At 35.2% G+C, this 15,473-nt stretch overlaps 1 protein-coding gene across 5 annotated transcripts in view; it reads right to left on the bottom strand.

The window, feature by feature from the left end:
* The window catches only part of LOC148954581 (protein-lysine N-methyltransferase EEF2KMT), a 100,349-nt gene that overhangs the window by 28,757 nt on the left and 56,119 nt on the right, over nt 1–15,473 (bottom strand). For all 5 annotated transcript variants that reach the window (XR_016141534.1, XR_016141536.1, XR_016141535.1 and 2 more), the window contains exon 5: nt 9,678–9,878. Coding sequence is in view for 2 of the 5 variants with exons in the window: in XM_089086613.1 (XP_088942739.1) it covers nt 9,678–9,878 (201 nt within the window). In the remaining 3 variants the exon portion in view is untranslated. The remainder of the gene's footprint in view (nt 1–9,677; nt 9,879–15,473) is intronic.

The following is a 15,473-nucleotide window of genomic DNA, read 5'->3' as shown; positions in this document are numbered from 1 at the left end:
ACAGAGGAACAAGAAAAAAGACTAAAAACTTACTTGAAACCAATAGCTGATATGCTTTCGACTGTATTTCTCTAGAAGCGCGTAAACTTGCATACACTTATGCCATTATTAAGAGCTTAAAAGTACCAGATAACGTAAGTGCAAAGGCAGTGGAGACAGTGGAGAAATTACAGGTAAAGATTGGTGCCGTTGTTTTATGGATTGTCTTAAAACTCTATCAGTAAGAACGCCAGAAAGTACAAGCCTATGACGGACAATTGCTTTCAACCGTCACAGTGTAGGAGCTTTCTTTAGCAACCTGGCGCGAGGCCTATATAAACATATGTTCAGACTACAAGACATTTGAAATGTTGACAAATCAGGTTTGATAAAATCCACAAACCTGGGAAAATTATTGCGCAGGGAAGCCTGAAGTAAGTAGGGAGGGTCACGTCAGCAGAAAGAGGTCTTTTGACCACGATTTGTGCTGGTGATAATGCGATGGGGACACAGTCCCTCCTCTACATATTTTCCAACAAAAATAGTGTCCGGAAATTTTACTCAAGGGAGCTGTACCTGGAACCACCATGATCAGCACAGAAAATGCTTCTAGCTGGATGACTTCCTCTCATTCATTGTTTTACTCGCAGCATTTTATCAATCAAGTCAAACTCTCCAAACAGTCACCTCTACTTATGAAAATAGAACACCAGGTCAGCCGATACACCATTGAATTGCTTGGTCTAGCTAAAAATAATGGTGTTGTACTTTTAACTGTCCTTCCCCACACTACTCACAAACTCCAACATCTAGAAATGATAGTCATGGGTGCCTTAAGGACTACTAAAACCAGGAAGCCACAAGTTTTATGACTGCCCACAAATGTAAAACTATATCAGTGTAAAAAATTGTTGAGTAGCTTGGGAAAGCATATCCAAAGGTTTTCACTCCTGAGAATGTAATCAGTGGATTCAGTGTAAGTGGTGTCTACCCCACAAACAAAGATGTTTTCAAGGATTATCAGTTCCTCTCGTTATATGTCTCAGAGAGAATACCTACTACATCTAGTGAAGCACTTACCAGAGAAGTTTCTATGCTCAGCGCAAGTTCTGTGCGACATTTAGACTCCTTTAACATAAACCCTGAAACAGACGCAGAACGGGTTCTGTCTCTAAATGAGAAGCAAAGGTCAACAGATGATTCGTTAAAGAGATCGTCCATGCAAACCCCTTTCCAAAAGGCTCAACACGAAAAATCAACAGGAAATTTTTTTTAAAAAGTCAGAAGTGCTCACTGACACCCCCATGAAAGAATGCATTACTGCTAGGATAAAAACTGTATCTGTCAAAAAGCCTTAGTCCTGGAACGGAAGAAAGTCAGACAAGTGAAAAGACTAAAAAGCAAAAGGCGTGTCTCTCGCAACAAGAGTTACAGTTAGAGTGACGATTCTGACGTAGATGATCCTGTATACATTCACTCTTCAGACCCCAGCATAGACATTGAAGACGAGCCCCCAACCAGCAACTTCTAATTTGACACTGAGAAAGTCAAGGCTGGTGATTACATTCTGATTGAGCTGAAGAGCAAGAAAGGGAATTTTGTTCACAATATTGTCATTATCAAAAAGTAGCAACTGAAGAACTTAAGGTCCACTTTTGGAAGGAGACTAGAGCAAGAGACTTTGCGCTAACTGACGAGATGGATAGTGTCTTAAAGACAGAAATTGAAATAAAACTGCCACCACTGACAGGTAGAACACCAAGATTAGCGTAGCGGCTTACTTTTGGTGTTGATCATTCAATGTATAATTTGAAATTAATACTCTTTAGTTTTTTTTTTAAACTTTAATGATATTCATTTTGTAGTTTTTTATGCTGACCATATTCTTTCTTAATTTTATAGCCGAAAACAAGCTTTAATGTTCCCCTGGTCACTTTTCTTTTTCTTTTGTCCGGTGGCAAAACGTAAGCCAGAGACGGCCGAACAAGTGCCGGGGTGGTCCAGGTTTGGCACTTTTGACCACTTGGATAGAGAGGCATCCAGGTAGAAAAATGGCGGAGTATTTCTAATTGTCTTTTTCAAGGATGGTATTGAATGAGTTACTTTTGCTCTGGCATGCTCAGCAACTTCTTATCGCTTGAATCAATTCATAGAGAATTAAACAAGTCAAAATCAGCCGATCGTGGGCCAGTCTCCTATCTATGTATGAGAACGAAAATGAATATTGAAGATCGAAACGTAAATGTTGATATCGAAATCGATATTTGGAAATTTCTGTTTATTTCCAGCTTTTTTAACCATCTACCAGGTAACATCCAACAAAAAATTCCAACATACGAAAAGTTCTTCTTCTTCTTAAAATGCCAAGCCTTCTGGAGTCAACTTTGGTCTCCTTTTGGCTTCATGACGATTTTCAATCTGCAGGGGGTGATGGGTCAGGAATAAGTCTTGCTACCATCTATGTGAACTACTCGCAGATATTGTTATGTCTTAAGAAATCAAAAGTAATTTTGTATAGATGTCTTTCAGTGTTAGCTGGTAGGTTTGAGAGCAGCAACACGTTCATGTCATATTAACAGTTCTTGTTAATATCTAGCCTAAATTTGGAGTTCTAGGGAGGGGGCAGCTGCCCTGCCCCCCCCCTTCCCTACGACCATGATTACTGATACGCTCTATTGATCGGCTGCATGCAAATAGCTTGTTTCGGTTAACCCAATATCCACCTAATTTTTCCACCTAAAGTTTCCACCTAAAGTTTATCCAAAGTTTATCCACCACCAATATCCACCTAAAGTTTCACCTTATTACCATTAGCCTTAATAATAGTAATACTAGTAGCAGCAGCAGTAGCAGTACTACTACAAGTAGCGGTATTAGTAGTAGTATACACAATATACACATAGTGTTTTTTTTATTAGTTGAGGAACCCCCTCAACATGCCCTGAAAGTTTCAACTTAATACCCTCAGTTGTTCCTGAGATATTGCCAATACGCCCTTTTGGTAGTCTGTTACGTTTGGTATGTTTAAAATTTCAGAGCGTGTTATTAGAAATATTTAACTAAATAAAAATTACTATGACCATCCAAGTTTGTCATAAGAACGTATTTGTGATATCTTAGGAACGAATAAAGGCATTATAACTGGAGGTATTCAGGGCATGTTCAGAGGGATGTTCAACTAAATTTGGATTTTAAAATTACGTATCTACTATATATCTGTAATAGCTAAGGACATTCATTTGAAAATTTCAGGGGATGTTGGGAGGTATGTCGAAAAAAAATTCAAAACATATTATACGCATACAAGTTGTAAAAAGGGTGTATCAGTAATATCTCGGGAACGGATGAGGGCATGAAATTGAACCTTTCAGGACTACTTCTACCACTACTTCTGCTACAACTACTACTTATGCTATTGGTATTACTACTGCTTCTGCGACTATTTGCGACTGTGGCTGCTTGCGTTTGTGACTTAGACTCAAAACAAGCAGAAACTATCACAAAGAGGTGTTGCAGTAGTAATTTGCACTTTACTGAAAACAAAACACATTTTAAACGTTTCTTCTTTTTTAACTTAAATAAATCCAAAATTATTAAGACTGTCAGGAATGAATACCGATATATACATTATACTGTCAATCCTTAATAATTTGTTGTTGTTTTTCAATAATCTTGGGCATGATGCTGATTTTTTAAATTCATATAATGAAACTTCTAAATCGTCTTATTTATATCCTACATTATTATTAAAACAATTAAATCATTGAATAACTTGGAAAAGAACGTGACAAATCTTAAAAACCTTAGTCAATATAAAGAAAAAAGGATACGGTAAGTAGTTTGCTGCTCCTGTGCTGTTTTCTCTTTTATTAGTATAATTATTACTACTCCCTATATTATTAAGCATTATTGTATGTTACTTCTCATAGATACTTTAAGAATACTGAATTGAAACTAATTCTTTCTTTATTCCTCGTAAGTTCAACATTTTGGTTTTGGGTTTGTCTGAAAGATTTAATTTATTTGTATGTAGATATTTCTCTTTTGGTTAAATACAAATATCAAGACGGTTGGTTGTGTTATGTCCATAAGAATGTCAGTTCAAGAATACAAACTGTATTTCTCCAGGAGAATTGAAACTCCAAAATCTAATCGTTGATGAAAAAAGCCTTAAATTTGGATGACTATTCGTATTTATATGATGAAATAGATTTCATTTGTAATGCCTTTTAATATAACTGACAGATTCAGCCTTGTAAATGGTCTATTATAACGATACGTAGTTTTTAAAGAAGGCTTGCTGTAGCAAAAAATGAAAGGGAAGTATTATCCGGGAACAAAGGTAAAGCGAAATCAAGTAGAATATTGGAAATGCCACAATATATGGTCCTTCAATAATAGCTTTCTAGAGAAGTTTTTCTAGTACATATGTTGCAATTTAAAAGTGACTTTTACGTGCGATCAAAGTTATACATATACAAGTCAAATGCAATAAAATACAACTTAACAGATGGGTTCACATAAGAAAGATATGAACCGATTACAAGACGAAAAAGTCGAAACACCGATAAGCATCTGGTAGAAACTAAGTATGTGGTTCTTTACTTTCATTACGACCCCATGTCCCCCTAAAAATGAAGAATAGCATCGAAAAATGAAACAAAATCTTCAGTATCGAACAAAAAAAAGAAGATAACTTGAGCAGTCGGAAGCACCATAACACAAATACAGCTTTAGAAAATATACTTCAATCAGAGACAAGTAATGCACAATGTAGATCTTAATTCTTTGAATTAACACTTAATTGACAAGTGTATCTTAATGAGTGGCCCACATGCAAACATAAAGAGGAATTAAGAAGCTTTTTCAGAGATGTAGCCAATTATGGCTACACCAGCCCACACTACTTCCTCTGAATTTTTTCAGAAGAAGATCCGACAATGATTGTTATTATACTAGAATTTAGAACATATTAAAAACTTAAGCTCCTGACATGTGTACAGAAAATGTAGAGATTTAACCAGCAATATACTTTAATTGATTTATCATATCAGAACTTCGACATCTTCTTCGTCAGATTTACCTTTTCTTTTTTTTATGAAATTAATTAATTTTTAACTGAATGGCTCACCTAAAAACAGATGAGTGGCTCACATGAAAACATAAAGAGGAATTAAGAAGCTTTTTCAGAGACGTAGCCAATTATGGCTACACCAGGCCACACTACTTCCTCTGAATTTTTTCAGAAGAAGATCCGATTATGATTCTCCCATAATTTAGTGTTGCGCCTATCAAAGTTGCTTAAAATGTCTACCTTGAATTGTAGGAATATGTGTAAGTATATTTAATCTGTACTCTCCTTTTTGATTACGAAGCTACGATTTCCGCCACATTAAGGCACTCAAAATACCACTACTACTAACAACTCACTGCAGCACTAATCCACCTGAGGCCAACACAGCTAAACACGCTCCTCCATAATCCCATCTATTTAAAGCCTCCCTCTTTAATCTCTCCCAATAAGTTCCAATTTCCCGTAAATCCTTCCTTACAACCTCTTCCACCCAATTCAAGAACAACCTACTTTTCATTTGGCTCAAGATGGTTGGCCAAAAAGGACAATCTTGGGCAATCTGTCATTCTTCATTCCCAGAACGCATCATAGCCATCTCAACCGTTTTCTCATCATAGCGCTATAAAGCTGAATAGAACTAAATTTTTAGTACAGCTAGCTTTTTGAAATAAGGTCAGTCAAAATTACTCAAAAATCCGTATTCCCTTTTTGATCATCTCCCTTATCATTTCCTGAAAGTTCCCAATTAATATACCTAGTCACCAATGAAAGGCTCATCTGAATTCCCTTCGGCTTTTGCAAAAAAAATCCTGCCTGAAATCCTAAAATCAGGCTCCAAAGTTTCATAACTCTTGCTGAAAAACCTACCTCTGCTAGCGAAGAACACTGTCACGGTTGTCAGACGACTGAAAACGAGTCCATGGCATTTCTCTGAGAAAATATTATCCAGCAGAGGATAGCATTTTTTACTCTCAACTTTCAAAACATTTTGCGCTGCTTGCATTTTCACGGTAATATCACCAATACCAACATGAAAGGACATACCTAGTATATCATTTGTTTTGCAAGCCACTTGTCATTTGTTTTGTTAGGTTAAGTAGGATGCTAAGATCTTACTAGCCTACATCTAGGTCAGTGCAAAATCACGGTAATTGTTGCTATATACTAATGTTAGCTTATTCCAATGGCGATTTCTCATGACAGATTAAAATGACAAAATATGCATCAGGCACTAGAATGTCAAATGATGTGTTGGTTTTCTACAGTCTAATTTGTCCCTAAATCCTGAATTTTTGCTGAAGGCAGCAAAAAATAAAAAAAAAATCCTAAGAATCATGGGATATTTCAGACAAGGGCGGATCCAGGATTTTTTTTTTCGGGGGGGGGGTTTACTAATGTTTGACTCAGTTTTCGACTAATTTTACTGATTTTTACCTAGGTTTTACTAATTTTCAACTTATTTTCGACTCGGTCAAAAATTTCGGGGGGGGGGGGGTTCAAACCGGGTAACCCCCCCCCCCCTGGATACGGCCTTGATTTCAGATTTCAAAATTCTGAAAGAAATCTCAACTAAGTCAAAATTCCCTAATTTCACGGCAAAGCTTGAAAATTGGAAGCACTGGCAGAAATAGAGGCAGTATCTTTGAACACGTGGTGACTAAGAGAAAAACAACTCCCGAATAATTTTGTGGGAAAAACCTTAAAAGTTCAGAACCTAGGTAGATTCAAAGACTTGTAAAGAAGAGACATAATGTTGGTGTGAGGCACTTTAAACAAATTGCCATATGACAATTTTTAAGAAAAGAACAGTACGGTTTTAAGAAGAGAAGAAGATTTGTGGGTCAAATTTCCACTCTTATATTAATATATGAGAAATGCTAAATCATCAAACTCCTTCAGTCCTCATTTTTATGGATTCAGTTAGTAGTAAAGCTTTGGTGAAGGTCCTATACTTGTATGGTGTGCCAAATAACTACATTACACTGAGTAGTGCTATGTACTTAATTAATATTGCTGCGGTTGAAGTAGGAAGTGAGGTTAGAAGTTAGTTCAGTATGGATTCAGGATTTAAACTGGGTTGTGTATTAACAACTTTTGTATGCATTATGTTGATGGACTCTGTCCCAAAGAAAACGACAAGTGCCTTCTGAGAACATGATATCAAATGGGAAGTTAAAACTCTCCTAGACTTAGATTATGTACAGGATTCGAGTGTCCTAGATAAAATATTGGCGAAATGAATTAATTTTTGGAGGCTTTGAAGTTCGGGCTGCAACAATAGGTTTAAAAGTTAATGAAGAAAACGAAGTCGCTTAATAGAAAAAATCTTAGAAACAGCGCTCGGATTGGCTATCTGATTCAATCTGATTCAATCTCTGCCAACTCATGCCATAATCTGATTCAAGTTTGACATCATCTGATTCAAACTCTGCCAACTCATCTCAGAATAATCAATGAACTGGAGTCTTACTAATTTGTCACTCGGTTTTACATTTATATTAAAAGACAATAAACAACCGTATGGTTTAGAGAAAAAAAATGTATTATTTTCGACTTCATTGAGCAGCACAAAAGTAAATTTATCAGCTGTAAGGTCGTCCCTTAAAAGTTTACAAGTTGCTCAAAAGTTTAGCGACCATTGTAGTAAGATATTACACAAGTCTGAAAGGGTTAAAAGACAGTGATTGAAACAAAACGGGGATTTGAGGGCTTCCTGATGGCGTCATGGTAATGATCACCAAGGAAAGATTGGTATTGGTCTATTGTAACCAAAAGCAACATAAAGGAGATCACGAAGAGCACAGTACTGGAAGGTATATTATACATTTTCATATTGATTCTAGATATTCCACTTTAGCTTATGATCTACTGTCTCAATCCCCCTATTTAAAAAATTACATATTATCTAGTCTTTCAGCAGCAAAATCATTCTAAAGGGGGCTTTAATACTTCGGAAACCAGATTCATTGCGGCACCAAATAGCCTACAAGACAACAATATTTTCAGTAAAATTTCAATTGCAACTTTTTTTTTTCAATTTCTGGGAAATTTACTTTATCCCTTCAAAATATATACTTTTTTTTCTCACGTCCAACACTACGATAGAGATTATTGAAAAATGGTAAAAAAAAAGAAAACTTAGACGTACATCAGTGATAGAAGAAGCCAAAAATACCCAGTGTTGGCCAATAAAGCCGGGCTTTCCACAAAAAGAAAAATTTCTCGCGGTGACAATTGCTAGCCGTGAACGCTTGTTCAGCAAGTTAAATTTAATTCTCATATATCTATGATCTACAATGGGACTGAATCGCTTAAATAGTTAAGCATTTTTGAATGTGAGAAAGAGAAAAATTGATCGACTTTGGTGAAGTGACTGATAAATATACTTTGTCAAAGGCCAACAAAAACTTAGGATTTACAATAATGTATTATAATATTACTAATTTGAATTGCACTTACTTCAAAAACCCGCCACAGGAAAAAAAAGATGGAAAAATAAACAAGAAGGAAAAATGATAAGCGAAGACACAAAATTACATTAACACATACTCCCGGCTGAACTTGCCGGACAGTCTAATACAAACTTCAAGTCTAGTGTAGATATCTTTCGAAGGTCTAGCAATCGCACGATTTACTCCCACTTTCATCAATTCCAGCATATTCTGAGAATGAGTGCCTGAATCAAAAGGCAGTCGCACATCACATCCTCTGACAACTAGACTTCCTTTAGAATAATAAGCGTCAAGCAGACCATTTGCTACTTTATGGAGGACAAGAGCAGAGCCTAGGCCAGAGTTGAATTGAATCTGACGGAAGGGTAGTTTACACCAGTTTTTGATATCAAGAACAATTAGCTTTTCAAAAAGTTTACAAAATACAGAAGAGAAGGACTGGTATGTAGGAAGATGAATCATTTAGAGGCTTACCATTTTTCAACAGAATATGCCAGAAACAATACTTTGGATCAGAACAATGTGGTATATGATAGCTAGATGCTGAACAAAAAGCCACCATTCAGCAAGTCAAACGCACAAATTTAATCAGAACCGTTGGATAGCTTTTTTTCAACATTTGGCAAAGGATCATTACTATTAGTAAAAATATATATATGATAGAATACAGGGAGCAGAGCATAAGGGAAAGCATACAGCAAAGCTTTAGCAAAGCATATAAGGAATTTTACGCTTTAAAAAAAATTATACAGAAAAGCAAAACAAATATTATCGTTTAAACGGTTTCTATGGGTACAATATTTTCCACTGGCACTTTATGTTTCCAAATATAATCCTAATTTTGATTTTTTAACTAGCTATATATATATATATATATATATATATATATATATATATATATATATATATATATATATATATATATATATATATATATATATATATATATATATATATATATATATATATATATATACATATATATATATATATCCTATATTCCTATTTTTGGTTCAAGAGGCGGACATAAATAGAGTATCGTAACCCAAGCATCAGTAACATTCGCTACACAAACTACCAAATACCATCATTTTGAATTATAAGTTGCCAAAAAACTTTATGCTTCGGTTTGAATCTTCTGTCTAAATGAGTATATTTATTTTGTTTCTTACCTGTAGCAATAAGAACCTCTGGTTGTAAATCACAAAACTGGTGATACAAGAGGTTTGTCCAATCAATTTTCATGATTTCGACGTCAGTTTTTCCACTCGTATAACCAACCCTGGAATTTCCCTGCCAGAAATACTCCCTTTCACGCCAATTGATTGGTCTGCTAGCAGTTCCAGTCTCTTTTCTTCTGTCATCATTAAAATCTAAGCAATTATAATAAATAGTTAGTGTGACTTTTTGTTAAAAAGTTTGAATAATATTAGATTAAAAACGGGGGTTGCCCTGTAAACCTTTTCTAAAAGGAAGTAAGCATATAAGAGGTAAAGTCATTTTTCTATACGTCCAAAAAATTCCCAAAAGTGTAGTTATTATTGAGAAACCAAAACAATAACAATAGTATCGATGATACTTTGATAATTTACTTTAATTTAATTAGTTTTAATGATACTTTGATTGATACTATGATAACTACAGTATCAATCCCAAAAATTTATGTACCTGCTGTGGGTGTAAACTGTTTGAGTAAGACGCAATATAATATTTAATATTTAATGCGAATTGAACCAAAAATAAGCAATACAACACTACGTTAAATGACTATATCAATAAAAAGTTTGTTTTCATGGAAAGGTTTTAACCGGAAAAACCGCAGGAATGTCGGCTGCATGCTATATTAACCAAGACCAATTATCTTAACCTTTTTGTAACTACAGATTACCAGCAGATTATCCATGGTTGTTAAGAATGGATCATCTTGACCCTGTAGTATTACTGAAAAAAGAGTGTCAATTAAGATTTGTTCAGTTACTACTACTACTACTACAAGGAACTCATTCTTGCACTAAGCCGGCTGAGGCAAACCCAACCACGAACGTTCATCCTAGTCTCTGATGAAAGAGATCACTGCCAAAATTATCGTTCAGGTACTGCTCCGTTCACTAACTACAATATTGAATAGAACAAAAACCAATACCCAGATATCGAGTCACATTTTAGCTCGTATTTGGGTCCCACTGGCATATGGCATAGTTATCCCTGTTTGACAAAAAAAAAAATGAGTAAGGGACAGTTTCAGGCATATACAAATAAAAAAAAGAAACAAACAAGAAGAAAAAGTCAGAAGACGAAAAGCAATTGAACGATAATACACACCAGCAACTTACTTTCATCATGTGTCAGGATTAAGGAGTAATTTTTCATGTTTTGACTTAAATCAAGAATTCGTCCTAGAACCCCCTAATTTTTTCTCGAAGGCTGTTCCTTAGTGTTACACCCAAGGGGCGAAAAACGTGGCCATACCTCACTTTATTTCTTTGCTCATTTAGTAGCATATCCGAGCAAAATCATTAGCTTTTTTAGAATAGCTACTGTCTTTTCTACCTTATTTACATTTCCTTAACCTGTCTTAATTGTTTCAATATTCTTTAATTTAACTTATTTGTAACAGGTGGCATCACTCATTTGAACATATTGGCTTAGGATTTTGCACACAGATATTAAAAACTCATCTAAAAGTAAACATCAAACGTATTTAAATATGCACACTTTTTACAAGGGATTGGATCTAATTTCTCCGATTTCAAGAATATATTTGTTATGTAATGTTTTGATAGTATCTTAAATAATCTTGTATTTTAAATATACCGCCTTTTGCTCCTGGTACACATCACCCTTCCCATCAATTAATGACGTCCCGTCATTAGTAACTGCTCATTAGGAGTGCTTAAAATTTTTCAATTATTTTTCTTATTTTATTCTACATCCCTATCTAAAATTCATCTACAGGACTAAGATTATTTATGGTTCTAGGTTAGCTACTATACTAAGGATTTTCTTTTTTTTTTTTTATATATCTAGCACTGATTACTTTTACATTTCCAACAAAGTTGGGGCTATTCTACTTTTACATTAGTTTTTTTTTTGATTTTGCTGTCTATATGACGTACTACATACTATCTACACAACGTTAAGTGAAAAACTTGATAATATTGCACCTAATTCCACTTGGGATACATACATGAATGATTTATAACATACAGTATTGGGTTCACCATATTCACTGATAACATTAGACTTCTTTCACTGTTGGGACTTTTGAATTGTCAAAGTTATTAGGAATAAACACATGTAGCTTCACATCTATTCATCACCTTTCGTGTCCTTAGTGTACTACACCCTTCTGTTGTAAATTATTGTCCTTCACTCTTTTTGTCTTGGCAAAAATTTAAGTAGCTAACCTAGAACCATAAATAATCTTAGTCCTGTAGATGAATTTTAGATAGGGATGTAGAATAAAATAAGAAAAATAATTGAAAAATTTTAAGCACTCCTAATGAGCAGTTACTAATGACGGGACGTCATTAATTGATGGGAAGGGTGATGTGTACCAGGAGTAAAAGGCGATATATTTAAAATACAAGATTCTTTCCTTCTAAAGATGATTCGGGCAGAAATTAAACGTCCCCTAATTGAGTTAAAATACCTCTTCCAAGATTCTAAATTCTTAATCAGCAAAAATATAAATTGCATTCTAGCTTCAGTCAAACAACGACGCTAGTCGTTCGAATTTCGCTAAGATAATTAGTAGCAAAAAAATGCTATGCACAACATTTCAAAAAAAGTTTAAATGGCAAAAAAACCGTGTGAATGCTTGAATCATCAAAAACATTTAAAAGAGACTATTGGACGAGGATTCGCGTCCTTGTGCCACGTGAGCCAATGGCAAGCAGTCCTTACAGCGCAGGACGAAAGAACTGCGTTTGGAGGTGGGGTAGATGTGTTTTTTAATTAGAATCGCAAGTCTGACTTGAGAAGATCCATTGAGATAGAAGTTTTAACTCTTTCATCTCGGTCACCATTATTGTCAATGAAGTGACCCGTTGCTGTACAACTAAGCATGTAAGTTCAATAAATCTATTGTCTTTCTTATCTGTGTTTATTTCATTTATATGTCTGCGTCTAGTCTAATAATAGGTAATTAGTTCGTAAGTTTTTCTCCAATTTCCGACTCGCGCCATTTGTTATGTAATGTTTTGATAGTAATTAAGGATTATTGAACTATAAGTTTTGACGTCTCAAAGCTTTGTTTCCATGGCACAATCAGATCTGATTTAAGAGATACGAATTCTTATAGGCTAGCAGGGGTTAGAAACATTTTTCTAAGCCGTGGCGATAACAACTTTTGGTGTTTGCAGGGATGAAAAAATGTGGCCTCTTCTTCTCGGGTTATCTGGAGATCAGATTCCTTTGGGAGCATTTACCTTGGAGACTTACGAACTAATTACCTATTATTAGACTAGACGCAGACATATAAATGAAATAAACACAGATAAGAAAGACAATAGATTTATTGAACTTACATGCTTAGTTGTACAGCAACGGGTCACTTCAATGACAATAATGGTGACCGAGATGAAAGAGTTAATACTTCTATCTCAATGGATCTTCTCAAGTCAGACTTACGATTCAAATTAAAAAACACATCTACCCCACCTCCAAAAACAGTTCTTTCGTCCTGCGCTGTAAGGACTGCTCGCCATTGGCTCACATGGCACCAGGACGGGAATCCTCGTCCAAAGGTCTTTTTTAAATGTTTTTGATGATTCAAGCATTCACACGGTTTTTTTGCCATTTAAACTTTTTTTGAAATGTTGTGCATAGCATTTTTTTGCTACTAATTATCTTAGAGAAATTCGAACAACTACGTCGTTGTTTGACTGAAGCTAGAATGCAATTTATCTTTTTGCTGATTAAAATTTTAGACTCTTGGAAGCGGTATTTGAACTCAATTAGGGGACGTTTAATTTCTGCCCGAATCATCTTTAGAAGGAAAGAATCTTGTATTTTAAATATATCGCCTTTTACTCCTGGTACATATTTATTTCATTTGTGCCACTTTTGAAAAATACATTATTGCAATATAAGCCGGTATTTAGCGCAAACTTATGCTATACCCCGGAAGTTATTTTCTCAAATAATAGTAAAAAGTGTTGAAAAGGACATCAGCTTGCTTGATTATAGGGCGATTTCTGTTTGTTCTGAGCTTTAGCATCGCTGTTTAATTTCGTTTGAATATTTTTTTTCTGCACTTTTTTTTATATCATATTCAAGGTTATCATAAACATTAGGGAAACTCAACCACACAGTCGCCTCATTTACACTAAAGGTTTATTTTTTAACAGTAATTAAAATTTCAAACATAAGCTTTTTCGGTTGAAAACTACAATTTTCTCAGTAGGCTAAAGAGGGAGTAGTCGCTCCTTCAGCACAGATATTACACGGTTGGTCTCAATATATTTCTCCAATTAAAACAGAATTGCGAGGTGAATCCTCCCTCCATATTCATCTGAAAGACCTAATAATAAACACCTTTAATTTGACTTGCGCACAAGAGGAAGAACACTAATAGTTTAATATTTTTATATAGGAGGTGAAAATATCAATATATAAGAGAATCCATTCATGACCCATTACTATGTATGTCATTCATTGTCTATGTGCTGGATATACAGATATATTAAAAGGTAACTGTGCCACCACCCGGCAACAAAGTTAATGAATCTAGGAGGTTTTATAAATATTGTTTACATAATAGTAAATATTATACCCAATAAATCAATATCTTTTAATTTTTGTGTTTAGCATTTTGGCACAATTCGGGCCGAAATTTTGTTGTGCAGCCCAACATGGCAGAATCAGTGCTTTGCTATTGTGCGATCACTTAGGATTTGAAATAAGGTGAGTTGCTACCTCGTTTGACTGAGGTATTATTCCCAGTATTTGTTCCGGCAAAGACAATGTATCAAACAGTTCGTGGTAACGAACTGTAATTAAGGAGCGATTCGGCCCAATAGTGATCGAAAATCTAAAAAAAGAAATTTTTATAACACTTGATGCATCAAAAGAATGGATTTTTTTTATGCTGATTCGAAACATGTAAAAAACATTCAGTTTAATGTTACCCTTCAAAAGCTTCGAGCCGAAGAAAATTTGCCCAATTTTCGAAAAAGATAAGAAACATCCCAAAATCCGTAACCAATCTTAACAAACATTACACTATCAGATTCAGCATATAAGAAAACCTTCTTTACGAGGTTTCAAACTCCTATATACCAAAATGTGGAATTTTGCACTTTTTGCCAGAAGAGATATGACAGATGTGTGTTAAGTTATTTTTTTTTTGCCCTCAGAAGCGACCGAATCAAACCAATGTTCCTAGAAGATTGGGAGAGAGCTAACTTGGCGGAATCTAATCAAAATTCTGACATAACCATTTCATTCTACATAGTTGAGGGGTCAAATAACTATGCCTCTGGGGATGACATGACCCCTCGCAGCCCATGGGGAAAGGGCTGTAAGCTATGCAATTTGCCCTTTGTTTGTATATAGTATTTGCCATTGAGAAATACATGGAAATTTTTTGGGGGGAATTTTCTGCGGGGTGAATTCCTACGGCGAGAATTTTCCGTGGGGACAAACGTTTCCGGGTGAATTTTCCACGGGAAACTTTACACGAGGGGGGGGGGGAGGTCTGTAAGTTATGCAATTTGTCCACAGTTTACATATAGCCTTTGTTATTGGGAAATATACTGAACATTTTTCGAGGGAGAGCTCTCAATGGGGGGGGGGGAATCTTCCGAGACAAATTCTCCATGGAGGGGGATTCCTGGCATATTCGAAAAACAACCGGAAATTAAATATAAAAGATAAATAAATGAAAGTAAAGAGAGTTTTGCTTCTCTCCGTTCCTGGTAAACATTTCGCCATGTCACTCCCGGACAGGTGTTCCACCTTTTGGC

Source organism: Artemia sp. Qi Xiang Cuo, chromosome 3 (assembly GCF_049724085.1).
Source record: "Artemia sp. Qi Xiang Cuo chromosome 3, ASM4972408v1, whole genome shotgun sequence".
NCBI lineage: Eukaryota > Metazoa > Arthropoda > Branchiopoda > Anostraca > Artemiidae > Artemia > Artemia sp. Qi Xiang Cuo.
This window is presented reverse-complemented; position numbering and strand designations above follow the sequence as displayed.